Source organism: Nicotiana tomentosiformis, chromosome 2 (assembly GCF_000390325.3).
Source record: "Nicotiana tomentosiformis chromosome 2, ASM39032v3, whole genome shotgun sequence".
NCBI classification, from domain to species: Eukaryota; Viridiplantae; Streptophyta; class Magnoliopsida; order Solanales; family Solanaceae; genus Nicotiana; species Nicotiana tomentosiformis.
This window is the reverse complement of record NC_090813.1, coordinates 115,527,203-115,554,502: the sequence shown is the minus strand read 5'-3', so window position 1 is coordinate 115,554,502 and position 27,300 is coordinate 115,527,203. Positions and strand designations below refer to the sequence as shown.

At 37.2% G+C, this 27,300-nt stretch overlaps 3 protein-coding genes across 4 annotated transcripts; all 3 read right to left on the bottom strand.

The window, feature by feature from the left end:
• Window positions 1-565: 565 nt before the first annotated feature.
• On the bottom strand, window positions 566-4,989 carry LOC104091035 (L-ascorbate oxidase homolog). Of its 2 annotated transcripts, XM_009596280.3 has the most exons (8): window positions 4,876-4,989; window positions 4,340-4,513; window positions 3,870-3,979; window positions 3,428-3,698; window positions 3,223-3,322; window positions 2,778-3,123; window positions 1,688-2,053; window positions 566-1,109 (listed from the first exon to the last, which is right to left on the bottom strand). In XM_009596280.3, the coding sequence occupies exons 2-8, from the start codon at window positions 4,481-4,483 to the stop codon at window positions 836-838; spliced, it is 1,611 nt and encodes a 536-aa protein (XP_009594575.1). In that variant the 5' UTR covers window positions 4,484-4,513; window positions 4,876-4,989; the 3' UTR covers window positions 566-835. The 2 variants fall into 2 exon arrangements, with proteins under 2 accessions (XP_009594575.1, XP_070049860.1); XM_070193759.1 differs by lacking the exons at window positions 3,870-3,979; window positions 4,876-4,989 and having other exon boundaries at window positions 4,340-4,479.
• Window positions 4,990-13,105: 8,116 nt separating this feature from the next.
• Window positions 13,106-13,567, bottom strand: LOC138905455 (uncharacterized). Its single transcript, XM_070193979.1, has one exon. It carries the CDS (start codon window positions 13,565-13,567, stop codon window positions 13,106-13,108), a length of 462 nt encoding a protein of 153 aa, XP_070050080.1.
• Window positions 13,568-19,793: 6,226 nt separating this feature from the next.
• On the bottom strand, window positions 19,794-23,585 carry LOC104091036 (L-ascorbate oxidase homolog). The gene is made up of 9 exons (XM_009596281.4): window positions 23,455-23,585; window positions 23,185-23,371; window positions 22,983-23,092; window positions 21,965-22,235; window positions 21,759-21,855; window positions 21,319-21,664; window positions 20,641-21,006; window positions 20,473-20,551; window positions 19,794-20,180 (listed from the first exon to the last, which is right to left on the bottom strand). The coding sequence occupies exons 2-9, from the start codon at window positions 23,326-23,328 to the stop codon at window positions 19,977-19,979; spliced, it is 1,617 nt and encodes a 538-aa protein (XP_009594576.1). The 5' UTR covers window positions 23,329-23,371; window positions 23,455-23,585; the 3' UTR covers window positions 19,794-19,976.
• Window positions 23,586-27,300: the final 3,715 nt, after the last annotated feature.

Genomic DNA, 27,300 nt, shown 5'->3' with positions numbered 1-27,300 from the left:
TTTGGTGCGTGTTGTCCCCCCGGGCTGTGATCCGCCCTCGGCTTTACCCGAGCCTGCGTCGAACCACGCTGTCTCTTGTTTTTTCATCGAAAATCGAGGATAACTTTATCCCCATTTTACCCGTACACAAGTACTACATTTCTTCTTGTAGTTACGGAATGGCTCTCCTGCATATAATATTTGAGAAGGTATTGTTTGGATTATGTCTCGTCTTCTGTTTCTTTTTCTTCCCCTTCTTTTTGGTTATCTTGCTTTTACTTTTCTGTCTATATTGAATACGAATCTAAAAAGAAAAATTGCAGCGTCAAATTAATTCTTTTTTTCGTTTTTACTCTATGGTATGTGATGTCATGATGGAATAGAAAAGAGAATTAACATATACTACTATTAAAAGATTCTCTTCTAGATCCTGGCATGATGGAGATATCATACCATAGCATGTCATGAGCAGGGGTAGCGTATATTAAAATAATTAATTTTTTAACAAGAAAATAATATGACAATGCTTTGAAGTTGATATATCTTGAAATTTTTATAATATATAGCACAATAAATTGGAGGGAGATGAGTGGTAGTACTACTATTTTATTGCGAAATTGCGACAAATGTGATAATAATAGGACAAATCTGAGCATAATGAAACTGTAACTTCCTTGCATCCACAATTTTATCATTCTATAAGAGTCCCCCCTTTTCTTTTAGTACTTCTTTTACAGTCACACCCTCGTAACTGAATCAGAAACTGCTGGAAAAAAGAGAAAAACTGGAAACTTAAAAGGGAAAAGAAAAAGAAAAACAAGAGATTACATCAGTTGAGTATAAAATTATCTTAGTGCTAGTGTTTGGCCTTGCCACAGAGAATGGCATTTGGTGGAATATCATATTCAGTGTAAAGGCTATGCTCGGTATTCCACACTCTGAAATATGTTTCCTGTCCCAAATATCTCCTTGGCCATATTGCTGACCTCAAATTCCACATTCCTTTATTGTCCAATGACACCAATATTGTACTCCATGAATTTGGATACACCTGAATTGTGCATCTGCTTGTGGCATCTACTAGATTGTACTTTCTTCTCATTGTTGGGTTCCACTGCCCAGGCCCATACCTTTAAAAATAACCAAATCATAGAGTGAGCAGTGGAGAAAATTGGAAAATAATATATGTATTAGTTTTGCTATTATTAATATATTATTTGATAGTATTTTTCAACCTATGTATAACTAATCATGAAATTAGCAATACCATAGTTTTTAATACATGAACAAGTATGTCCTTTCAAAACCTTTTACATATACCAAACTAAACAGTCGATAAGAAATAATTACAGCATAACTAATTTCAGCATTATTAACCCTATTAAATATTGAACCCTGTCCAAAGTCCCCTTAATGTTAACAATACAACAACAAAATATGATAATTGTGCCTCAAACCCCAAGCAATAGTTTGAGTCAACTATATAAATTCTTATTGACCATGTCATTCTATTTAAGCTCATCTTAAATCAATATTATATAGTAGAATAAAAATAAAATGCATTAGAAGTTTTCTTTATTCTCTCTAACAGGACTAAAAGACTAAAGAAATATTTAAAGTAAACATACATACTAACACGACTTAAAAGATACTCAAAATAATTGTAGTATTAAATCTTGAAGAAATTGCTTAGGAAAATTGGACATACCCGACAGCCCAGAAATCATAGCCATCAAAATGATAAGATTGAATGGTTTTCTCGTTGTTTTGGAAGACAATTTCAGTGAAGTCATGAAGAGAGAAGTTAAAGACAGAAGTGCCAAGAACAATTGGACCGGGTGGAGGATTGTCCTTGATTTTGTTCAGCTGAAACACACCAGGAATGTTGTAAAAATCAGCAATCTTCAATGGAGTGTCTGGGTTTATGTAAGAGACCTTATTTATAGCATAACGCCTCTTTCCATTGATTTTGCCAGCAGAATTTGCCAGCACCAGTGTCCTCGTCACTGGTACTGTCCCGTAATGGAATGCTCCTTGTGGATTCGGCCTCGCAGCATTTGCCGTCAAGTTCCATCTTCATGATTGACAGGACCAAAAAAAGGATGTTAATTAGAAGGAACATAGGCAGCGGTAGAGCAAGAGATTATGGTAAGGGAATTTAAGAAAATAGAAAACATGAACTTTCTTATGGAAAGGGAATTCAAAAATTTTTATATGTACAAAGAAATATTTACTCTATTAGCGGTATAGCTTTGAATCCCCTTTATGGCATGTGGCTCCACTGCTGAACATAGGAACAACAGAGCAAGCATGGCTTAGGATTTAAGTTATATATACTGACAGTTTAAAGAATTTTTATACCGTTAATATAATTTAATCAGTTATAACATGTTAGTATATAGGGTATTTTATTGAGTCACGTGAACCCATGGTCTTTCTGTCAAACTAGGTATTTTATGTGTATATTTTCTAGAATTAGTCTAATATATATATGTTGGCGTCCATGCTCTGCAAAGGCTTAATATAATGGTGCACTTGGTTTAATATTAAGTTATTTATCCAAAGGATCAATTCTTACTTAATACTTTTTTTTCTCCTTTGTTTAGTGGTGCACTAATGTTATAGAAATTCTAAACCTACCTTTTTTAGTATTTGCTATATTTTCTAGTTTAACTTATTATGTTTATTACATATAGTTACATGTTATTACAGCTGACTATACATAGTGAAATTGAAATATATAGAACTTAAACTCTATCACAAAAACAAGGAGAAAAAGAACGTAAGAGTGCATGTACCTAATGGTTCTGGCTTGTTTCATTGACCAGTGAACATGGTAAGTAGGACCAATGGGCAAAGGTTTGGAAGCAGGGGTATTAGAACCTTGATAGTGAAGGATGGCAGTTGCTGTTAAAATTGGTTTAGTGAAACGAGTGGATGCCACAATATAATAGTCTTTCGGATTGGCATGTAAAGTCACCAGAAAAGCCATGGATTGGCCAACATGAATGTCCAACGATTCATACACTTCTTGCATGGTATGTGCTCCTTCCACTTCCACCAATTTTAACGTGTGACCTTGGATTCTAATGTTAATCGATGTTGTTAATCCCACATTCGACACCCTAAATAAGTATGTATAACCTGAAACAACAATTATCGTAAAAAATGAGATCAGTAACTTGAAATATAAGGCAGATTATCTACTATAACTTATAATATATTGTTACAATGAATGCGTACCTTTCATGCCGGTGAATTTAAAAGAATTAGGGCGTCCATTAATGAGTAGAGCATCTGGAAAAGGAAAAGAATTCCCCTGGTCTAGCCTTTGCTTCAATACCTATAGTTGTAGGCCAGAATGTCAACCATTCGAATGAACTTATAATTTACAATCAAATTAATTACTTATATTAACAGAAAATTAGGAGGAGATTGGAATTATTACCTTGTTATCCGTCTTCCACCAGTCACTAACAAGCAGAGTAAATTGCTCAAAAGGTTTAGGATATGGGACTGGAATAACAGACCTAGCTAATATGTTCAATCCTCCAAAACCACCAGCAGCTCTGTGCATTAACGTGGATGGGAAATATGTAAAGGTTCCGATTTGATCTTTCATTTGCATTTTGTAGGTCCATTGGCTGTTTGGTGGGATTGGACAATTTGTACCAAGAACTCCATCTTGCCACGAGCTCTTCCTTTGTTTCACACCGTTCCTAATGATTCATTCGAATTCACATCACAAAAATAGTTGATCAACATATTTTCCTAGAGTACTAATTAATTAGGTGAGCTCATAGTGTAAAAAATTATTTTATATGTATAGTTTTATTTGTAATCAATGGCATGTAACACAGTAAGCGTAACACAAAAATTCAGTGAATCACCATGTTATGAGCAAAGGATCATCCAGCTTGTTAATGACTGTAATCAGAACGTTGTCATTAGTTACAACGTTAAGGGTAGGGCCAGGAAACTGCCCATTAATGAGGATTCCCTGCATGAATTCCATAGAATTATATGTTAAACATTACTCCTCTGGTCCACAATAAGTGATTTTTTGGCCTTTTTTGTGATCCAAAATAAGTGATTTTTCCAGATTTCAAGAATGAATTAATTATTTTTTTCCTACATTGCCCTTGGAGTATGTGTTAGGGGTGTTTATGTGAAGAGTTAGTAAAGGTTAATATAGATAATTTTATTGTTAATTAATGTTAAAAGGTGAATTTCTTAATATGTGTGAAAACATCCAAAAAATCATTTATTGTGGACAGGAGGGAGTAACTACGTATGTATACTTTATAACCAAAATAGTACTCAATTAAGGTTATCAAAATTTAGATGCTCGAAAATTTACCTTTTGCTTGACCCCAAGAGGAGCGATTTGTCCATAGGTAACAGTCCAAGTTTCATATTTGTATGGGTCTTCAGCCCTCACGACGGAAGCAATCAAGCAGGCCACAGTTCCAAGTAAAAAATGTAGGAATATGGCCCGTCTCATATTATCTCAAATATTTGTACTCCAAGGTTTCTACCACATATAATTAATTATATATAAGATCGCACTTCTAAGAAAGTAATCTCACATCAATATATTGCTAAATGATGCTCTTTGCTCTTTCTCTTTTCTTTTTGGTCAGCATAACGAAGAAGTCCGGTTACATGTATTATGGGCATCTAATAGTTTGAAAAATGCCTTTCAGTACATAAAAATCGCTATTAAATTACTAACATGATAGACTAAAATATGAATGTGAAATGTCAAACCAAAATACAAGATTAAAAATGAAATACATGGCAAGAAAGTGCATGCTGACCCTCTCCATTTAATTAGAACCAATGAGAAAAGAGAAATAAGTCCAAGAAACAAATTAAAGAATGTAGAACACTTACCAATAATAGGGAAAATGAAGGAAGAATAATGAATCTCCTAAAAAGTGACGAGGAGATAAGAGAAAAAATTGCACGAAGTAGATATGTATATGGGAATGCGAAGTTATACGGAATATATATAAGAGACTAAGAGAGGTGACTTGCAGGAAACTGAACTTGCCATAATTAGCTATACTAAGCCATGAGACTATTGAAATGCATACAACGCAAATTTCAAGAAGAAATCGAAGCTCATCTACGGCGCACTTTATGCTCATTAATGATGCCTCTTGCTTTACCTTTGGCTTCAACTACTGTAGTAGTAGTATAGTAGTATAACACTAGTACAGTAGTACTGTATATTAGGAAGCTCCCAACTCCTCCTCAAGGAGTTAATCATTATTTTTAGGTGAAAGAAATACCCCCTCTACTCATCTTATCTACTCCTATTTCTTGTTGTTTCATAGATTAGTCATTTTTGCTTTTACTTTTGCTGTATTTAGTAACGATGATAACATGAGTTGAAAAAGAAATGTGAATTCATATCACCAACTCCTACTTGTTAGGATTAAGACGTAATTATTGTTGTTATTATTGTTATTGTTGTTTATATAGAATTATTTCCAAAATAATTAAGAAATCATTTATTACTTAATATTTTTCAAATCTGCCATTTTCTAATAGTTGAATATTAGACGTTTAAGGAGAAATAAAAGACCGTTTAGACAAATACACTTATAATTAAGATTATTAATTTCTTTCTTAAATGGTTTACTTATATTAAAAAACATATAGTAATATGAAATGTTGGCAAAATAATATAATATATTTTAGAGTTTTTGTACGTCCTTGAAATAACTTTTAAAGTATCATTTTTCTGTCCTTTAAATAATGAGTTTAATTAAAACGATACTAATTGGAACACAAAGGTAAATTTAGAAGGAAAAGAAACATAATAAATAATCTTATATCTTTCTAGATCCTTAAATATTTCCTAACAAATTCAATTTAACAAAATCACTAGTAATATTTAGAATTGAAGGGAGTATTAAACAACTATTGATGATTGGATATTTTCTTCCGATGCAGTAATAGTTGTTAAACAAAAAAATGTGTTTGTCTTTCAGATTTGGAAGCGTCGGTGGTCATGAGAATTAAAAAGGAAGAATTTTCGAAAAGCGAGAACGTTGAATCCTAGAACGGATCATCACTAAATAGTGCTCTAATTTTCCTACTCAACCAAAATAATGAAGGCTATTTAATTGATAAAAGGAAGTGAGATTCTATGTTGAATTAATTGTGGTGTAAATACTTGCTTGAATAAATACCAACCATATCACTAATGAAATTCAGGCATCACAGTGTGCTAGCTCTTGCTTAAGATTTAAAATACCACTTGCATGCAAAGGCGCATAGCATGTTAATAAACGAAGACAGAGGGAGGTTTTTTTGGATCTAAACCTAAAATTTAAACATCAAACTGAACTAAAATTTTATGGAGTTTCGTGATAGATCTGGAGGCAACATTTATCTTTACTGCTTCATTCCCCATACTTCACTACTTCCTTTCGTTCATTAGATTTAAACACAATTAACCTGAAAATATGGAGATCTAACTGCGTAATAATAATGAGGCAATCATTAAATTCGAATCATAATACTAAAATTTGAACAATGACATGTATGTATAATTTAAACTCTTTAAGAGTAATATATAAAACAAAAAAAATGAAGGTAAACAAACCAAAAACCTTTTTCAAAAAAATGCTAGTATTGGAAATTTTAATACATGGTACTCCTCTTTGTGTGTGCGTGCGTCGATCTTTGGAGTCTCTGTTTGTTAAAACAAAAGTATAGTAGAATGGAAATTGGAATAGTTGGCGCCAACATTGACGTCCATGGCAAGTTTGAATCCTTTTTCGATCAATATTTTTGAATTGATAGAAATCAGATCTCCTCTTTAGCAATATATTGCCTTTAGCAATTATATATCACATCCGTTTTTGTCGTACACTTGTTTTAAGATTTTACTTTTACCAAGTGCTCTCAAGGATTAAATAAAACTCATTTAGCATGGATTTGAATTATATGCACTCACAATATAAATATTTTTTATGTTATTAGTATAATTTAATTTGTTGTATCAGGTTGTGTTTCTTATTCTCTAAATGACAAAACTTCATGACAGCGATTAATTTTCAATTACATGGGTTAAGTGTTTGACCTAAAATTTAGATTTAGGTTTAAACAATTAAATTTTTTAATAGAATAAAGTTAATCTTAGCCAATATTAATATCCAAAGGATTATGTAACTGATTTCGTAGCAAAATATCACGAGTGTTATTCAAATAACAATAAATATGTGACGGTAAATAATATTCAATGGACCAAGAACAAAAAGAATAACATTAAATAGTAGTAAATGATATATAATGCCATTTATGAGCAAGTGAGTCAACCGAAAAGGGATGAGATCATTTGATATTCCTCCTGACAATGATAAATGATTTTAGAACTCTTGAATATTCAGACTCTCATTGGATCGTGGGAGAAGAATTAGATACAGATCTATCGAAAAAGGTATATTTTGTATTTATGCAATAAAGTAAGAATCCGCAGAGAATGTCAATGTGTTCTTTTTTACAATGAATGTCTAATGCCCCCCTATAGCCACATATCTTTTTATTTATAGAGGCAAATAGGCCACAAAACCCCTAAAAGTACAGATGGGAGGAATATCCCCTAGAATATTCTCTATAATGTCTTATCTCTAAAACTAGTCGTTACTGCCCTTCTAAAGGGAGTGCTCGTCCTCGTCCCTCTACTGAGTCAGCTCGACCTCGTCTTCGTCCTTTGTTGAAAACACATCGATGACGTGTGGCAGCCTTCGAAAGCCCTCTTAATATTGACTTGGCCCACACATAACTAGGATAATTTTTAGCCCATACAGTTAGTCCCTCCGCTTGTTGAGATCGTCTTCGTGGGCGAGTTCAACGAGCGGATAATAGTGTTCATGGTTGTCTTTGTGGTCGAATTCGCTGAACAGATAACAACGGTCGTGATCGTTATGACAAACAAGCGATGTGGCTCTTTGTGGGCCGCATTCAAACCCTTAAATTTCTCGGGTAATTTGGTGGAACCATCTGGTCCAATAGAAGAAGTGACGGCATGATGTCATGCGTCATGATGAGGCCGATTACCTACGCATTGCGTTGATTCACGCATGACATTTGATTGGTTCTGCCATTTCGATTCTAGTACCAATTACGCATTTCGTCTCACACCATCCTTGCTCTCATAAACTTCGTTTCTTTTATTGAATCTTCTTTGCTTCCCGATTTTCAACTTCTTCTTATACTCTCGTCTTCTATAAGCTTCATAACCATGTCTAATCTTCCCTCTAATGTTGATAAAGAGAGTCACGTCGTTCCTTTAGATGTTGTGTTCCCTGCTCACGGGGAGGACACTGTTGCCATCGCAGAAGATGAATCTCTTCCTTCAGTGAAGGAGATCATTCCTCTCAACCCTGCGACTAGGTCTGATTTTCAATGGTGGCCTGACGTGACACCCGAAAAATTTCTATCGGCGATAGCGCCTAAGTACTTGATGAATTTAAAGCCAAGTTTGGCCTTCCCAACCACGTTGAATTGATCCCCGCTGATGAGGACGAAGTACACGTTCACTATCCCGGGTATTGTGCTCTCTACACTTACCCATTTACCATTGGTTATTCGATCCCCCTTCTCCCGTTGGTGGAGGAGTTTTGCCACTATTGTGTCATTTGCCCTGCTCAACTCGCCCTTTATGTTTATAAGGTCATCGAGATGCTGTCAAAATTTTCTAAGCTTGCTGGAGTCGAAGCGACAGTGCGACATTTGGTGCATCTATTCGCACCTAGCATCTACAGAGTGACGATGTTGAACCTTCGTCATCGTGGGGGGAAATTCTTGGTGGTGAAGATGGACGATAAGGGTAGTCGTTAATTCTGGATTGACTACTTCTATGTCAAGACTGAGACCGTTGTGGCTAATGTATATGGCTTCCTTGAGGCCTGGAACCATACACGTAAGTGTTCGAGTTTATTTTGTTTTTACCTTTTGAAGCACTTTGTCTATCTTGAATTGGTCGAATAATTCTTCTTTCCCTGCAGCCAATAGTCCTCCTACTCCTCTGGCGATACGTATCGCTGACTGGGTCGAGCAGGTTCTCCCCTATACCGTGGTGATTCGTGACTGGCCGAGCTTCTTTCAGAAGTTCAGACCAGCCCTCCATTTGACAAGTAAATTTTCTCTTCTGGCCGTGATCATTTTTTATATTGGCTTGTGTCATTGTAAACCCCTATGATTCTTCTTCTTCAGGTTCAGATAGGGGGTCTTCAAGAAGAAATAGGGTGCCTGTGCCCACATTTGGAGGAGAAGGGTTTCCACGCCTTCTGTCTCCGCCCTTCCTAGTTGTTGCACCTGCCCCTCAGTCATTTTCACTTATTGATGAGGACGACGAAGTCTATCCTTGTGATAGGGACCTAAGGCCCCGTAAGAGGAAGGTTTTGGACGTCGGGAGGGGGAAGGGGGTAGTTCCCTTTGCCGTTGACTCAGTGAAGGTGACTTCACTCTTCGGGAGACGGCGATGATACACATCGAATACGATGTTGGGGATACCTCTGAGGCCCCACAACTGGAAGAGGAGAACGTGGGTGTGTTGTTGTGTCATGAGGGGGAGATGTTTGTGGAGAGGACACTTGGTGACGGCTCCGTTTCTTCGAGGCAGAAGGAGGCTTCATTTTCTAGGTCGGCAACATATGCTTCTTCGGCCATTCAGGACAGATGAAAGGATGTCATCATTGAGGGCGATGAGTCAGGTTCCGACATGGACCCTAACGACCTTACAATGATTGATGGGGGACTCACCCAGATCGAGGTGGGGATGGAGGGAGGCTCGAGGACCATCACGATCCCAATGGATTGTGATTTTCTGAGAAATACCGAGGAGGTGGTCCTCGCTCTTGGTCCTCTTTGTTCTGACGCCGAGGGTGTGACATTCAAGGATATAAATGACAGTACCATGTCAAAGAACATTGCCAGTCTTGCTCTCAGGGAAAGTATGGTTGTTGTTCGTTCTTTTCCCTTTGCCTTAACTCATTTCTAAGTTCTAACTTCTGTCTTTTCTTTGATTTGAAGACGGCCATTCTGGATATTGAGAGTGCTCGGAGGGAGAAGAGACGTAAAAATATTTATGTGAAGTTGAAGGGTAAGTACGAAGAGTATTGTGGAAAGTACCGGGACCTTCGGAGGTGGCTTCCCGATGAGGGTGACATGTCGTCCTTGAGAGAAGACCTGAAGAAAAAGGATGATGGGCTAATGGCGATCGTGGAGAGATTCAGCATTCTTGAGGGAGCATTGAAGAGAAAAGAAAAAGAACTCGATATAAGTAAGGGAGTGAAGGCCAATGCAGCGACCTTCAGACTCAACTGGTTCAACTGCAGAGCTAGGTGGATGGATGCCATCTTGAAATTGACACTCTCGGAAGGGAGGTCGTTGAGAAGCAACAGATGATCGAGCAGGCAGAGTCTTCCCGACTGGATGCTCGGAGAAAGATTGACATTCTCGAGCTGGCGAACAAGACTCTCTGTTCTGGGCGGGATTATGATTTGTCAACGGCTAGGGCTAAAGAGTATCGGTTCGAGAAAAGGATTGGAGAGTTGGTCAAGGAAAACTCTGAGCTGCATGATCGAGTTGCTGCTCTTGACATCGAGAAGGCCCAACTGCTTCTGCGGCCCTCTCCATCTAATACTTCTGAGTATCCTAACAATCCTTGGGAGATGTACGAGGAGTGAATCCACGTTGAAGCCCGACCGGATGTGCTCCGTGATTTGAATACGGCGGGCTCTATTTATGAGACGGCCCACGAGGATGCTCGAGTCAAGGCTAGTGAGGCTCCGCTCGCTTGTGATTATGATCTTGCCACTCCTCAACCTAGTTTCGATGAGGATGAGGAAGAAGGTGTAGACTGGTTCGCAGATGGTGCTTGGTATGACTCCGCTTACGGTCAAGACGAGGATGGAGAGGGCGTCAGAGGCCGAAATGGTGATGGCCACTAGTTTTTGTTTTAACTTCTTGTATTTTTTTGTTGGCGTCTTCGAGGGCTCTTGTAAAAACTCTTCATGTGAATATCAAAGTTGACTTTTGCTTTATACGCACCTATTTCATTTCTGTGTTTGTTTCTGTACCTGCATGTTTTACTTTTGTACTTGCATATTTTGCATCTTTATTCCTTTTGTTGTTATCCTTTAGGTGGTTGTAGCTTTTGGGTTGAATAGTCGTGGTCCTTATCGGCCCTTTGTTCAAACAAATCGAGTATGTCTCTTAGCTGAGAGGCCAGGGGTCGATAGGTGTAGTTCGAGTTGGTCAAATGTACCTTTAAGCTAGGACGTAGCCGAGGGCCGATAGATGTTGTTCGAGCTCGGTCGAACTTAACCTTTCATTAAATCGTGGCTGAGGGCTGATAGGTGTTGTTCGAACTTGGTCGAATTTAACCTTTCATTAAATCATGGACGAGGGCCGATAAGTATTGTTCGAGCTTGGTCGAACTTAACCTTTCATTAAATTGTGGCCGAGGGACGATAGGTATTGTTCGAGCTTAACCTTTCATTGGAGCGATTTCGATAAACATGTACTTCTATTATTTTGATGTTGTTGCTCTGATTACATTATTTTTCCCTTGGGCAATTTTTGGAGAAAGTTACAAGTTTTGGGTATTGGTTGGCGTTCTAGTCCCAGCATATATAGTCCCTTCATTGTTCAACTTGGAGAATCTTGAGGAGTCAGGCAATGAAAAATATGTCTGCTCTTATGTACTTCAACTCGAAGCATCCCACTCGTCTCCTCGTTTAAAACCTCCTTGAAAAAAACCTATTGAGACAAACTCAAGTAAGGAAAAAAAGAGTACGACTTACAAGGCATTTCTTGTTTTTTAGAAGTTGAAGTACTTGAGGTGGCTGATATTCCAATTATTTGGCAGGGGTTTCTCTTCCATGGTTTCCAATTGGAATGAACCCTTGTCTGCTTTGGCTATGATTTTATATAGTCCGTCCCAATTGGTTCCCAACTTGCCCTCTCGTGGATCCCTGTTTTCTTGAGTTTTGGCTTTGAGTATGTAGTCCCTAATCTTAAGCAGTCGGACCTTTGCCTTTTTGTTGTAGTAACACTCTGCTTGTTGTTTTTGGGCGACCATCCTTATGTATGCCATATCTCTTCGCTCATCAACCTCGTCGAGATCTTGCCTCTTACTCTCGTCATTGCTGGTATCGCTTTCATGGGAGTACCTCAGGCTGGGTTCTCCGACCTAGACTGGTTTAACTGCTTCTGTTTCGTAGACTAGAGAATAATGTGTCTCTCATGTGCTCGTCTTCGGGGTGGTTCTGTGTGCCCATAATACTTCTGGGAGTATTTCCATCCACATTCCCTTAGCCTCTTCGAATTTCTTTTTCATGATGTTCAGTATGGACTTATTGGAGGATTTCGCTTGCCCGTTACCGGCTGGGTGATACGGAGTTGAATGTATCTTTTTAATGTGCTATTTTTCAAAGAACTCAGTATTTTTTCTTCCCTTGAGCTGGGGCCCATTGTCACAACTTATTTCTTGGGTAGGCCGAATCGTCAAATGATGTTTTTCCATATGAAGGTAATTACCTCTTGCTCACGCACTTGGGCAAATGCTCATGCTTCCATCCACTTAGAGAAATAGTCAGTTAAAACTAAAAGGAATTTTACGTTACCTCGTCCTAGTGGAAGTGGTCCCACGATGTCTATTCCCTATTTAATGAAAGGCCATAAAGAAATGACGAAGTAGAGGTGCTCGCCTGCTTGGTGAATTATCGGGGCATATTTTTAACACTTCTCATATGTTTTCACAAATCCTAGGGCATCTTTTTCATGGTGGGCCAATAATACCCGGCCCGTATGAGGCATTCACCGAAGTGACTGCCACAATGACCTTTATGGACTTCCTCAAGGACGCGTTGGCTTTGGTTCGAGCCTATGCATTTTGCTAAGGGGTTGTCATACGTTCTCTTGTATAAGTCGTTGTGGAGGAGGTTGTACCTAGAAGCTTGCATTCTCAAATTTTTGGCTTCTTTTTTTTCATTTGGGAGGGTGCCGTCCTGCAAATAGTTTATAATAAAATTGCGTGAGTCCCAAGTTAGATTTACAGATCTTACCTCTATATGATCCAATGCCGAGCTGAGGAGGTGAACTACACTCTTATCCCCAGGGTCACACTTTTTGTAACGACGGCCAACTTGGCAAGACCGTCTACTTCGACGTTCTGATTTATTGGAATTTGGTCGAGCTGGCACTCGTCAAAACTAGGTAACAATCTATAGATCTTGGTCTGATATTTCTTCAACCTCTGCTCTTTGATTTGTAAAGTCCACGTAACCTGGTTGACTACGAGCTGTGAATCGTAATGAAGTTGTAATCGCTTTGCTCCGTACTTGAGTGGTTGTCTTAATCCTGCAACTATGGCCTCACACTCAGCTTCGTTATTAGTCATGTTCGGGAATTTTATGGATTGGAGAATTATCTCACCGGTGGGAACCTCAGGTACGAGTCCTATCCCGGACCTGCATGCATTGGATGCGCCATCAGTGTGCAAGACCCAAAGGTCTTGTGTCTGAAGAGAAGCCTGAATGACTTTATTTTCAGCCTCTGGCATTACTTTTGCACTAAAGTTTATGACGAAGTAGAGTACTTGCGACTTTATCGCTGTGCGAGGCTCATAAGCGATGTCGTGCTCGCTTAACTTGATGGACCATTTGGACAACCTCCCCTACAACTCTAGTTTGTGTAATATGCTTTTTAAAGGAAAAGTGGTGACGATCGAGATAGGGTGGCACTGAAAATAGGGTCCAAGCTTTCGTGAAGCTACGACCAGGGCCAAGGCTAGTTTTTCAAGGTGCGGGTACGACGTCGACCAATGTTTTACTGATATAATAAATTGGAGATTACGTACATTTGTTTTCTCAAACCAAGACCGCACTTACTGCTACATCCGAGACGACGAGGTAGATGAGGAGGCGCTCCACGAGCTCAGGTTTTGAGAGCAGGGGTGTGACAACAAGTACGCCTTCAATTTTTGTAGTGCTTGTACACACTTGGACGCCCACTCGAGGCCGTTATCCTTTTTGAGTATGCTGAAAAACATGTGACAGCCATCGTACGACCGCGAGATGAATCTGGATAGGGCGGCAATTCGACTGGTCAGTCTCTAACTTGCTTTTTAGTGGTCAATTGTTCTGGTATCCCGTTGATAGTCTTGATTTGATCTAGGTTGACCTTAATCCCTCGTTGTGATACTAAGAAACCTAAAACATTTCCTGAGGCTATGCCAAACATACATTTCTCGGGGTTTAATTTCATTTTATACTTTCTTAGTATATATAAAGCTTCCTTAGGTGGTCGATGTGATCCTCTGCCTTCATGGACTTGACCAATATGTCGTCGATATACACCTCCATGGTTTTGCCAAGTTGATCTTTGAACATCTTTGTGACCAACATTTTCCTGTGTTCTTCAACCCAAATGGCATAACCCTATAACAATATGTTCCCATGTGAGTGATAAACATGGTTTTCTCTTGGTCCTCTTCCTCCATGGGTATTTGGTTGTAACCTGAATAGGAGTCCAAGAAACTTAACAGCTCGTGCTCAGCCGTTGTATCGATGAGTTGGTCGATGTGTGGTAGTGGGAATGAATCCTTGAGGCATGCTTTGTTTAGGTCTGTGAAGTCCACGCACATCCTCCATTTCCCATTTTTCTTTTTGACCATCACCACATTGGCTATCCATTTGGGGTACTTCGTCTCCCTGATGGATTCGTTCGCCAATAACTTCTCTACTTCTTCATTGACGGACTCATTGGTGGCTGGGTTGAACTTTCATCGAACCTGCCTTACCGGAAGTAGAAGGGATCGACATTCAGCTTGTGGTGTGGTGATTTCTTTGGGGATACCTGGCATGTTTGCATGACTAAAGGCAAATAAATATGCGTTAGTTATTAAAAATTGAGTAAATTTACCTGGTTCTCGGAGTTTGCAGTTGATGTAGGCCTTCTTGCTGGGGTCGTTAGGATCTAGTTGAACATGGTCGAGTCTTCTATGATTGATTCAGTGGCTTCGACCGTCTCTGGATCCATAATGGTTTCCTCGTCTTCGCCTTATGGTGACCTTGACCCTTCTGATTGTTATGCTTCATTTTCCTTTACTTTCTTTTCTTGAGTTATCGTGTTGTCCATGGCGATTCGGTAGCATTCCCAAGATGTACGTTGTTCCCCTCGTATGCTGAATATTACCCAAGGTATTAGGAATTTGATCACTTGGTATAGACTGGAGGGGATGGCTCTCATGAGGTGTATCCATGGTCGTCCTACGATGGCATTGTATGCGGTGTCCTGATCCATGATATGGAATGTCGTCTCTAGAGCCACTCTGCCGGCGAGAACGGGGAGTGTGATTTCTCGTGAAGTTCGTTCAACTGCATTGTTAAAACTGGTTAGTGTGATGCAACGTGGCATTATCCTTTCCTCGAGCCTCATCTGTGCGAGGACTCAGGGATAGATAATGCACACTCCACTTCCGTCGTCTATCCTAATTCTGTTAACATCAATATCTAAAATTTGTAAAGTAATGACAAGTGCATCATTATAAGGGAAAGTCATATCGCCGACATCTGACTCGTCAAAGATCATACTTTCTTCGAGTATGTCATACCGTTCGTGAGTGATCGATCTTTTGGGATTGTGGGTGGTGGTGAATTTGATGTTGTTGATGGAGGCGTCGTCGCTGCCACCAATAATCATATTGATGGTATGAGCTGGTGATGGGGCTTTGGCGGTCCTGGAATTTCTCCACCCCTCTCCAAGGTGTTCCTGCCTTTGTCACTGAGCAGTTCTTTGAGGTGCCCTTGCTGTAAGCAAGTTTGCCACATCTAGCCTTAAGGCGATGCAATCTTCTATTTTGTGTCCATGTTCTTGGTGGAACTCACAGAGGGCATCATATTTCCTTGGTCCGACCTCATCTTGGGTGGCCATTTTACAAGGGGGCATACCTCTATCATTCATGTGAGTTCCTGATCTTGGCCTAAATGGGTCGTCTTCATAACTAAATGGGGCAATGGGTGTCCTAACATAGGGCTGGTGTCGTTCCCTTCCTACCCGCGACACTGGATGATCTCTCCTCATATTATCTCTACGTTTTTTCCTGGGATCGGATTGTACCGAGGTGAGTCATCGAGTTGGTCTGTTGAGGTCATCATCATCTTCTCTAACCTCGGCATAGTAGACATTATGGATTTCATACAAAGTGGTCGGTGGATACTTCTCTAACAGACTAAGTAGCTTTCTGGTCACCCTCAAACCTTCTCTGCTCAACCCCATTCTGAAAGGTTGTGACGGCTATTACTTCGGAAACATTTGGTAAGGTCATCCTCACCATGTTGAACCGGGAGAGGAAGTCCCTCATTCCCTCTCCTGGGGATTGCTTGATGGCGAAGATGTTGTTTACTCTTATTTCAACTTTCTTGGCCCCGACGTGTGCTGTTACGAACTTATCGGCCATTTCTTCGAACGTTTATATGGAACGGGCTGGTAACTGTGAATGCCATGTCAACCCCCTTCCCGTGAGAGTTTCACCAAAAAATTTCAGCAAGATGGAGGACACATGCTCTTTGGTGAGGTTGTTGCCATTCACAGCGGCAACGTAGTGAGTCACATGATCTTCGGGGTCAGTTGTCCCATTGTATTTTCTGAGATATGGGGTCATCTTGAAGGTATTTTGTAAGGCGTGTGGAGCCGCTTCCTCACTATATGGTTGTTCTACGAACCTACCGGTGTCCCTTTTTGGCAGCAATTAGGGGGCGCCAAGTATTTTGTCTACTCATTCCTGGTGCTCTTTCATTTGGTCTCTGAGCGCCTTGTTTTCATTTTCCATTTCTTCCATTCTTTTCAGCACGGTGGTGAGGATGCTATCACCTGCATTATCAATAATATTATGAGTTTTACCTGAAGTTGGAGGGTCTGGTTGGTCGTCTTGTTCGTCCCCTCGTTGTGCTGCATGGACTCTCGTGGTTTTTGTGGTTGTGCATGGAGCTTGTTTACTGAGCACGCTGACCATGGTGTCAGTTAGCCACGTTCGAGGAGATTTTTCATAGCAGGTGGCGTCCTCTCTCCTACGGACGTGGAGGCTCCTTTCCCATTTGGTTTTGTTATGCTGCAGAAAGGGGAAGGCAACCTCGACCGAGGCAGTGGGCGTCACTTCCTCGCACCGGGTGTCATAGCCTTCGTTGATAGCAATCATAAGTTTGAGGGGAACGTTATCTGTTACCCTCATTCTATTTCCTTGGTAACATCCATGGAAATTTTAGTACGCACGGAGAGGATAGATAATCCTTGTGGTTTGTTAGATTAACAAGTCATGTGAGTTGTAGATCTAGTGAAAACTAAAAAGTTGGCTGAGAAAATCCCCACGGACGGCGCCACACTGTTTGACCCAAAAGATCTAGGTTGAAACAATTAGACTTTCTAATAGAATAGAGTTAATATTAGCCAATATTAATATCCAAAAGATTATTTCACTGATTTTGTAGCAAAACATCACGAGTGTCGATCAAATAACAATAAATATGCAACAGTAAATAATATTCAATGGACCAAGAACAAAGAGAATAGCATTAACTAGTATTAAATAATATATAATGGCATTTATGTAAATAAATTTAAGCAAGTCAACCGAAAAAGGATGAGATTCTTTGATATTCCTCCTGACAATGATAAATGATTGATGAGCTTTTGAATATTCGGATTCTCCTTAGATCGTGGGAGAAAAGTTAGATGCAGATCTATCAAAAAAAGGTATATTTTGTATCTATGCAATAAAGCAAGAATCCTCAGAGAATGTCAACCTATTCATTTTTACAATGAATGTCCAATGCCCCCCAATAGCCACATATCTTTTTATTTATAGAGGCACATGGGCCACAAAAATCCTAATAGTACATATGGGAGAAATATCCCCTAGAATATTCTCTATAATGTCTTATCTCTAAAACTAGTTGTTACTGTCCTTCTAAAGGGAGTGCTCGTTCTCGTCCCTCTGCTGAGTCAGCTCGACCTCGTCTTCGTCCTTCGTCCTTCGTCAGATCACTTCGACTTCGTCTTTATCCTTTGTTGAAAACACATCGATGACGCGTGGCAGCCTTCGAAGGCTCTCTTAATATTGACTTGGCCCACACATAACTAGGATAAGTTTTAGCCCATACTCTAAGAACTGTCTATTTGTGAATTTTATCCAACATACAGTGCCAAAGCTCCAGTAAACAAAAGGGGAAGTTACATAATATACCCATTTGTAAAACTCTCTTTTATGATATACCTAATCTTTGAAATTATATCAAATATCTCAAAAATATTACACGTTATACCTCCATATTCTAAAACCTATCACAAAATTTTACTTTGGAATACAATCCAAACCTAAAATACCACAATATTCTAATTTGGAATACAATATTTTAACTAAACAAATCATAATATTTTAATTTGGAATACAATATTCAAACTAAACATACCACAATATTCTAATTTGAAAAATCCAAACCTAGCTTACCACAATATTCTAATGAAGAGTACAATATCGAAACTAAACATATCATAATATTCTAATTTGGACTATAATATTCAAACAAAATATACCATAATATTCTAATTTGAAAAATCCGAACCTAGATTACCATAATTAATATTCTAATAAAGAGTAATATCTTAACCAAACATACCATATTTTTGTAATGAAGAATACAATATTTAAATAAAATACACTATAATATTCTAATTTTTAATATATTATTCAAATTAAACATCCACAATATTCTAATTTAGAATGCAGTATCTAAATGGAACATATCATAATATTCTATTTTGTAATAAAGTATTCAAACCAAAAATATCATAATACTCTAATTTGGAATACAATATTCTAACAAAACATACTACAGTATTCTAATTTGGAATATTGAAACTAAATATACTATAATATTTTAATTTGGAATATAGTATCCAAACCAAACATACGATAATTTTTTAATTTGGAATACAATATTCAAATTAAACATGCTACAGTATTCTAATTTTGGAATACAATATCACAATATTCTTTTGGAATATACAGTATTATATTTTAGAATACAGTAGGTATATATGATAAAATAAATTTATAAAGTAGATATACAAAGTAAAACAAATATTTTAATTATATATGGTGTTAGCTGTTGTTGTCAATGGGCATACCGCGTAAACTATCCTAACAAGAAGGTTGGCCCAGTTTAAACATGTAGTCTACTGTAACAGGGCTAGAAGGCGAAAGTTTTGGCCCAATAGAATAAACCAATGGTCCAGTCCGCGTTCTCGCTAATAGGGCTGATTATGCAAATGTTTATTGTTTAGATTTTGTTCCTATTTAGAAAAGTTGTGCAAATTATAGCCTTAGGAAATTACCCTTCCGGACAACGTAACATTTTGAGTCTACCGTTTGCTCATGCAATTTTTAGTTTGTTCACAAAATATTAGACTGAGGTCTAATGTTGCAATAACTTACAAATTTCTAGATGGTGGTTACACATTTTCTCATAAGATTTTTAATTTTTCAAAAGAAACTTTAAATCGTGGATTAAAGGCCCATCAGTTACAAGAGAAATAAAAAGAGGATCACTTACTAAACAGGTGATACAAAAAAGGAACAAACTGACGAAAACTTGTGTGCTAATAGTGACATTAAATTAAGAAATGAAAGTTCAGTATAATTTCGTCTAATACGAAGTTCATTGCTTGCGTCTAGTATAGATCGGGAGTATAATATAAAGACGAAATATAAAACAGATATAAAGACGAAATTACTATCTAACAATGAACTTCGTATTAGCTGGCATTTCAAAAACTAGTGTAGCCAACAACCATAAAATACAAAGGTATCTGATTACAACATAAGTAACCGAGTAATTATATTTTGCCGTAAATCTCTCCTAGTCAACCTCTCATGACCAGTAATAAAACAGAAGCCTAAAGGACTCATCAAATTAAGGATGTCGACCAACAGCTTTGCCACATAGAAGAGCATTAGTAGGTATGTCATATTCATTAGCTAGACTTTGGGTTGGGTTGTAGACCCTGAGGTACACCTGTTGTCCAAGATATTGCCTATCCCACATTGCTGACCTCAAATTCCACATTCCTTGGTTGTCCAATGATACCAATATAGCAGTCCAGGATTTTGGATAAACCTGCAAGAACCATTCCATGTTCATGATTAGGATTATATATTCATATAAGAGTTAATTTCACGTATAGTCACTGAACCGTTATAACAACAAAACTTATCCATCAGGGTGACTTTACTGTGCGACTTTACTATTATACTAAGCAAAGTTCAATTAGTTTAATGTGACAAAAGATAGTTATAGTGGGTAACAATCAATTACTTTACTTTAGAGAAATAGTAGTTAGTGATCATACTGAATTAACCCTTCACATTCATGCAACTGCTGCACTACAGTGGCTGAATTTGAAGTTTACCTGTGTAGTATGTCTAGTAGGAGCATCAACAAGATTGTACTTATTTCTACTTGCTTGAGTCCATGTGCGAGATCCAAAACTGCAGATTTTAGCAATAGGAAAGGATTAGAAAAGTCAGCCAATTATATCACTGGGAGCAACGGAAAACTTTGAAGCATTAAGACATACCCGACGACCCAGAAGTCATAGCCATCAAGATGCCAAGATTGCATAGTAGCCTCATTGTTTTGGAAAACGATTTCGATGAAATCATGGTGAGAAGCTGGAAACACAGCTGTAGCTAGGTAAGGAGAACCATCAGAGGGAAAAGTTTGAATGGAGTTCAAGCTGAAGACTCCGGGGATGTTGAAATGATCAGCAAGCTTTAGTGGAGTATCAGGATTAACATAAGAGACCCTATTCACAGCATATCTCAGCTTCCCATTGATAAGAGGTGCAGAGTTAGCCAGCACAAAAGTCCTTGATATTGTAATTTTACCATAGTGGAATGTACCCTGAGGATTTGGTCTAGCTGCATTTTCTGTAAGATTCCACCTTCAATTCAGAAAAATAGAGAATCAGGTCATTTGAGAACAATAAACAATCCTAGCTGTCAAGTGTCAACTATTCTTGAAATGCTTTATTTATCATATATAATTTTTTTCTCAAAATCATAGTGTCCAGACCAGTTTGCGCACACCTCAGACTAATTCGACTAGATACCTGCTACCTCCCACCATCAAGGTTTTACCATTTTGAGAACGATAAACAATCCTAATTGTAGAGTTTCAACTAGTCTTGTAATGTCTGAAGTGTCAAATGCAATAATGTGAATGTACATGGCAATTCTTGTGGATAAGAAGGTACCTGAATGTTCTGGCTTGCAACATAGACCAGTGCATTTGACCAGCGGGAGCAGATGGCATGGGTCCAGAAACAGACGCCTTAGAGTTAGAGTAGTGGAGAACTGCAGTAGCAGTAAGAACAGTCCTTGTGAACCTTGTGGAAGCAACAATGTAGTAGTCCTTTGGAGGCTGATCCAAAGTAACAAGGACGGACATAGATTGACCAACATGGACATCAAGAGAATCATAGAGGCTCTGAATCACATGGGATCCTTCAACCTCGACGACTCTCATCTTGTGGCCCTGAATTCTGAAGTTAAAGGTATTTTTCAAACCTACATTAGAGATCCTGAACATGTATGTTTTTCCTGAAGATGGAAAAAAACTGTTGTTAATGAGTTGTTCTTCAACAGGATTAAATGGCTAGGACACATTCGATGATTAATGACAATTCAGTATGACCTTGATCGCCAGTGAAGGTAGACTGCTTCTGTCCGTTTATAAGGAGGCCACTTGGAAAAGGAAGAGACTTCCCTGAGTCCAATATTTGCCGCAATACCTGCAAAAACCAAAGGTTAAGATATTGAGGGCATTTTCAGCACACAATTTGGACAGCTATATTATCTAATACAGTTTGAAAGAATGCAAGAAACAGGCAATAGAATTACCTTATGGCTGCTCTTGTACCAATCACCAATAAGTAAACTGAAATCTCCAGCAGGTTTAGCATATGGAACTGGGATTACTGATCTTGCATATATGTTTAGTGCTCCGAAACCTCCAACAGCTCTGTGCAATTGAGTTGAAGGGAAGTATGTATAGCTTCCAATTTGGTCTTTCATTTGGAACTTGTAAGTGTAATTTGAATTTGGAGGAATGGGACAATTAGTTCCCAAAACTCCATCTTGCCATGAGTTCTTCCTTTGTTTGATTCCGTTCCTAAACAGTAAATACATGTAAGGCTATAGGTCTAACACTTGTTCTCAACAATTCTATGACTACAAAAGCAACAGCAAAATAAAGAGAAACCAAAATACTACACTTTTCGAATAACATGAAGACGAGGACTACAACAACCAAAAAAAAAAAAAAAAACTCGTGTAATCTCACAAGTGGAGTCTGAGTGTGTGCGCAAACCTTACACCTAACTATAGGAAGGCAGAGGCTATTTTCGTAGACCCTCGGTTCAGAAAAGCTAAAAGGAAGAAGCAACAACAAGCAAACAAATCAAAATACTGAAGAGTAAATACAAGACTAACATAGTGGTGCAATCAGAAACAAAAGTGAAAGAAACAACAAGTAACAGCAGAAATCTAAAGAATAAGAAAACGCAAGACTAACACTGAGTAATGCACTAAAGCTACTAGAACGCGCAAGGACAACACTCGGCCACCTAACCCTCTACCTTAATTCTCAACCTCCACACATTCGTATCTAGGATCATGTCCTCAGTAAGCTGGAGCATAGTCATATATTGTCTAATCACTTCTCCCCAATACTTCTTCAATAACATGACTCGCATACAAAAAGCTCAATGACGGAAATACATTTGGCAGAAGCAGTGTAGTTAACAAAACTTACTGCCAATAAGATAGTTATATGAGAAAAAAGTCTAGACCAAATTAAAACGAAGAGCAACATTATATAAGCATAAATAAAAAGAAAGTTTTTGGAAAAGAGACTCACCATGTCAATAGAAGAGGCTCGTCCAACTTATTAATAAGGTTAAGGATTACATTCTCATTAGTGACAAGATCAAGTTTTGGACCAGGAAATTGACCATTGATCAGGATTATCTACAAGTTCAAACATGAAAACTTCATCAGAAAATTCAACTTCTAAATTAACCATACAGCTAGCAGTAGAAAATAGGAAACAAGAAAACAACCTGCTGAGGAACACCAAGGGGAGAAGCAGTTCCATAAGTAGCAGTCCATGTAAAATATCTATAAGCATCCTCTGCTTTCACCACAGAGACGCTCCCAAAAACCAAGATACCACAAATCAAATAAAAAAGAGCAACTTTCCCCATTGCATCAATGCTTAAAGAATCAACACACAAAACCCCTTAATACCTGCAAATATACCAAATGCACATATATAAGTCCAATCCCACAGAGTATCTAACAGAAACAGAGAGAAGAAAATGGAAATATACCAGGTTTGAGTTGGTATGAGCTGAAGTATACTTCTTCTAAAAATAGAAAGAATGAACAAAAGTATCACTGTCTAATAGATCTAGTGGAGGATTTGTGTAAAGCAGCACATAAATACTGACTTAGTTGCGGAAAAGAGCTTCGCTGGATAGGGCCTATATAATGCCAACTCTCATATTCGGCGCACTTCACGCGATTCCGCGTTATTATTATTATACATTAACCTCCCAATGTTTTTCTTCACTCTTTTTTCTTTTACTTTTGGTTCACTTTTTTTCATTTTGCTAGTTGTAAAGAAGCGTGGAAAGACAAGGTAAGTAGTAGTTGAAAGTTAAACCTCCCATAAATCTCGCCGTTTGTCCGGTCAATATAAACTTGTTTTTAAGGATTTATTTAATGTAAAAATGTTTAAACTAGTACTCCCTCATTCTCCGGCATTGTTTGACTCGGAACAAAGTTTTAAAACGTTTAAAAATATTTAAAATTTATGGTCTAAATTAAGTTATAAATACTTGTGTGACTATAAATCATCCCATTAAGGATAAAGTTGAAAGTTTAAAATTATTGTATCTAACTAAGAAAGCATAACGAATATATTGGGACAGAGGTAGTAACATATTTCAACACTTCACTATGCGACCAAAAGTTGTGTACCAGAATTTTCACAAAAAAATTAAAATATAAAGAAATAAGCATAAAGAAAATTGATATATATATAATAAAAACTTTTATCTAGTTATAGGACAAAGGTGGCTATGCCATTGGTGATAGCAATTAGTAATAACTTTATTGATTGATGCTTACCGTAAAAAATTTATTTGTAACTATTTTATAAGTAACTTAATTATATAATTATTATTTGCATCGTTAATACACAAAATTTAAACATAGTAAAACATATTTAATTAGGAAAAATAAAATTCAAGTTGAACAAGGGCCTTTCGATACAATCAAATAGAAAGCTTCAAGGGCGCCATATTCTAGAAACCCAAACTATGTGATTGAATAAATCCTCCTGCGGGTCAAGGGCTCCTTCTCCCTCTCCTTCTTCGAACTCCGATTCATATTTTTCATAAAGAAATCTCTGATCAAGAATAGAACAAGAGCAGAGTCGTAACATTGTAGTTTGAATCGCAATATCAAAATTTAAATTCTTAGACTTTATCTTTACTCTTTCTTTCTACGTGAAGTATAAATTTGACCAAAATAAAAGGTATGTGTAGTATAAAGATTGTAGAGGTTGAGTTGGATCTGTAGTTTTATTGGGATTGTTGAGTGTTGAGAGATTTAAATACAGGAACGTGAGCCACCTGAAAAAATTTAAAAGCAGTAAGCAATACAGCATGTTATTTCCTTTAATTACCAGGGGTAGTAGCCGCGATATTACCGCTTGCTAGTTTCTTTTCTCCATTTTTTGTGCTAAAATTATTATTTTTTCCTTTTAGTGCGGCTGAATATTTACAATTTAAATGATGTAATCAGTTAATGGCTGAGAATGGATGTCAGCTTTCACATGCATATTTCATGGTCAGAATTTAGAATCCAAAGAGCTCAATCTCTTTTTTCTTTTTCTTAGTTTCTTCTTCTCTAAATTTAGACTTAATTTAAAATTTTGCCTACTTGTTACAGTTTGTCTTTTTGTTTTAGGGCGTTTGAGGACTACTTTTTCAAAACGTAAACATTTTACCTGTATCATTTATAGATACAGTGATCGACAATATTTTTTATATTTGAACCAATGAAAAGGACAATATTAGTTTTGATATAGCTCAAAAATTGAAACAAATATACTAATTCTTAACCTAAATTTAGGCAATATTTTTTATAAAAAGAAAGTCTCAATCAACTTAATTTCTCTTTTGCAAGAAGATTGGTATGGTATCAAAATTTTGCAAGAAGAAATTTCGAATTTAAAATGGTTCTTGCAACTCTAGCGACCCTCTCTGCGCAGAGGTGGTGAATTTCATGGTACCATCAATTTGATATTAGCAAAGTCAAAACAATAAATGTCCTCCACAGTAGGAATGAACTGGCTGAGGATTATGATGCAAGTAAAATAACAATATCTCTTACAAATTAAGCATCCTATAACTTTCTACTTATGTTATTTAAAAGTATGAAATTCTCTACCCTAATCACTATTCTTTCATTATTTAAGTATTACTACTAAAGTAAGTTTAGGTTCCATTATTATTTGAACAATTGTCAACTTCTTTATAAAGTAAATTTATTTATAACCGTTTCCATTTAATACAAGTATTATTTTAATAGCGAGCCTAACTTGGGATGAAAAAATTATTATACCGTAAACAGTTGCTCGTGATGAATCGTTATTTCCTTTCTCTCTACGAGGAAATAACAATTTGAACAGTAGCTTAGAATTTAAATTTAATGAGTTCATTTTTTAATATTTTTGATATTAAACTCATTATACTGTTAAAATTTTGGGTTCAAATCTAATATTTATTTAAATTTTAGTAAAATTTTACGTATAAATCTATATTTCGTGTCCAAAATTATGAATTTAAATAAATTCGTAGTCGAAAGGCTAGCAAGTACTCTGTCGGCTGTGTTCTAACAACAGGCCACGAGATAAATTTACCTTGCCATAGTGAGTTCGAATTTGATAGAATAAATGATGAGAAAAGTAAAAATAGGAAAACTAATGCTTAGAAATAGACAAATAGTTTAATCAACAGGAACTGCGAGATAAATTATTTTAGTACTGTTTCCTTTCCTCCCCTTATATATCACATAGCGAAAATAACAGTTGACCTTTTTTTTAGCTTTAGATAGAATTTAAAGTTAACGCCATTCTGGAAATCGAGAAGTTTCCATAGGGTACTAATCAATGATCCCTTTGGAGACGGAAAATTAAGGCCTGAATTGAGTTTTAATTTCCTTATGCTTTTGATTGCTTTCAACTCAAAATTTCATTAGTGGCAAGTGGCGAATCATTTGCAATAATAAGGTGGGCCTAAACACCTAATGAGTTCATGGAATATTGTATAACAAGGAAGATAGAGAACTTAAATAAATAAAGCACTAGTTGGCCAAAATCTTAATTTTACTAGTTAACATAATACTTAATATATATATTTCAATAGTCAATAGGGAAATAAGGAATACTATTTGCTAATGAATGATGGGCACCCATGTGATGTGTTGGTTGATTTGTGTGTTGTGTTTGATTGATCGGAAAATATGGGGTGGAGTGGGGTACCACACGGAAAGGGGTTATCCACCTCCATGCTTCCAGTTTAGGAGGCACGTCAAATTCCTTTTATATCCAAGAAAAGAAAAAAAAGCAGATATTTACACCATATTTATTTTTTATCTTTTTCTAACAGATATATATATATATATATAAATTATATATTAATTATATACATCAATTATTTTTAATTTGAGACGACTATTTATGTTAATTTAAAAATAAGGAAGAGGTAGAGAAATGAAGTGCAAAAAAAAGAGAGTCGGAGTAAAACAAAAATTTCATGGTAAAAAAGGAAAGGATCTAGGCACCTTTTATTTATTTTTCTTTTTTCTTTTTTTTTTCACTGCTACTCTCTTTTTGTTATAAATATATTATATTATGAATGTTCATTTAATACTTTGTTGTAAATAAGCTTTTTGAAGAAACTTATCTATATGAGACTCCGTCGTAAATATGTTTATCTATTTAGTACTCTATTGGAAATAAGCCTCCTGAAGAAGCTTATTCTTTTGGTACTCCGTTATGGATAAACATCACCCCCGATAGAAGATTACCTATATCTGGTACAATGAGTTTATCCTTTCGGTACTCTATTATGGATCAACATCACCCCCGGTAGAAGATTATCTAT